General features: G+C 33.4%; 1 protein-coding gene across 1 annotated transcript; it reads left to right on the top strand.

Annotated features, from left to right (window-relative positions):
- The first annotated feature begins 451 nt into the window (after positions 1-451).
- Positions 452-793, top strand: LOC114318769 (calcium-binding protein KRP1). Its single transcript, XM_028265728.2, has one exon. It carries the CDS (start codon positions 452-454, stop codon positions 791-793), a length of 342 nt encoding a protein of 113 aa, XP_028121529.1.
- The last annotated feature ends 759 nt before the right edge of the window (positions 794-1,552 follow it).

The raw sequence follows: 1,552 nt of genomic DNA, 5'->3' as shown, positions 1-1,552 counted from the left end.
AAAAAATATTTTTTATTATTTTTTATTTTTTATTGTAATAAAAAAATATAAATACATATTTATTTACCGCCCAAATAACGAAGCGTTGGCGGTTTCAGTAATTTGTGGGGCCAATCAGAGCATATTTCTCCACATAGGAAAATGCTCTGCCATGACCGCGCAACTGATAAAATAAAGGCACCTTCCCATGCAATTTCTAGGAAGGAGAACCCTCCCTCAAGCACCCACCCTTAAGAAACCCCCCATGAAATCAATCAGCAAAGTGCCTCACAACAAACTTCCCTTGGCCTCTCTCTTATCTGTACTTTCGTTGGCACCCCTATTCAACTCTTTCCTAGGACTCTTCTTCTTCCAATTCTCCTATTTAACCCCCCCTCAAATCCATTCAATCTATCTCCAAAGTCATTATCCAATTCCAAGCTTTAAATCCAACTTCACATTCAACCCATTAATGGCGTCGAAAAATGGGGTTGTGTTCGAAGACTTTTTTCCATCAATGGTGGAGAAATTGGGTGCCGAAGGATTTATGGACGAGCTGTGTAATGGGTTTCGGTTGTTGATGGATGGGGATAAAGGGGTCATCACGTTCGAGAGCTTAAAGAAGAACTCGGCTGTGTTAGGGTTGCAGAATATGAGCGATGAAGAGCTCAAGTGTATGTTAAAAGAAGGCGATTTGGATGGCGATGGGAGGTTGAATCAAAAGGAGTTTTGTGTTCTTATGTTTAGACTTAGTCCTGAACTCATGAAAGGTTCAATAAGCTGGCTAGAACAAATTGTGATGAATGAGTTGTAGACTGATCTCTCTATTGATTGTTCTTTCCTTCTAGGCCACTGGCCACCTTTTATTTTGCATCCTTTTTTTTTTTTCTAATTTATATTTGTTTTTTGTTTTTTTTTTTGTTTTTTGCCTGCTATTATGTATTTGATTCCTGGTAGTTTATGAAATGATGATTTTTCAATTTATTCTAGTTTGCAATACTGAGTTTATTTTCTCTTTCGAAGTTACTACGCTAATTTGCTATAAACAAGAGAAGATCATAGCTTGTATTCTGACTAAAGATACATTCCAAACTTAGTGCCATGTTAACATATGGCAATATGAGGTAGCAGAAATCTTATTAGCTCAAGCGTAATTTGATTGAATGAATGAAATTAGATTATCCGACTTTAATTGAGGAAAAATGCAAAAAATTTCATTCGAAGTTGCATCAATATGTACAGAGCTATGCTAAACATCGAGTCAACAATTGTAACAAAACTCTAATGTTACATATTCGAGAAAAAAAACTCACACAACCCATTCAGAATGAATGCAGTCTTAATAATATAATAGCATTTTAGATTTTAAAAAAAAATTATAGTCCATTTCATTTCATAAGGTCAAAGTACAAAATCAACTATCTATAATTAATATGTTTATTATAAATATTATAATTTCTCTTTTAATTTTTTTTAATTTAAAATAAAAATTTATTGATATGAATTTTTAAAAATGAAAAAGCATCTGAATCTCTATGCTTCGCATAAACAAAGTCCAAAAAGAATACATGAC

This window comes from Camellia sinensis, chromosome 9 (assembly GCF_055761805.1).
Source record: "Camellia sinensis isolate YWXY chromosome 9, ASM5576180v1, whole genome shotgun sequence".
NCBI classification, from domain to species: Eukaryota; Viridiplantae; Streptophyta; class Magnoliopsida; order Ericales; family Theaceae; genus Camellia; species Camellia sinensis.
The sequence above is the reverse complement of the archived record's forward strand: the minus strand, read 5'-3'. Positions and strand labels throughout refer to the sequence as shown.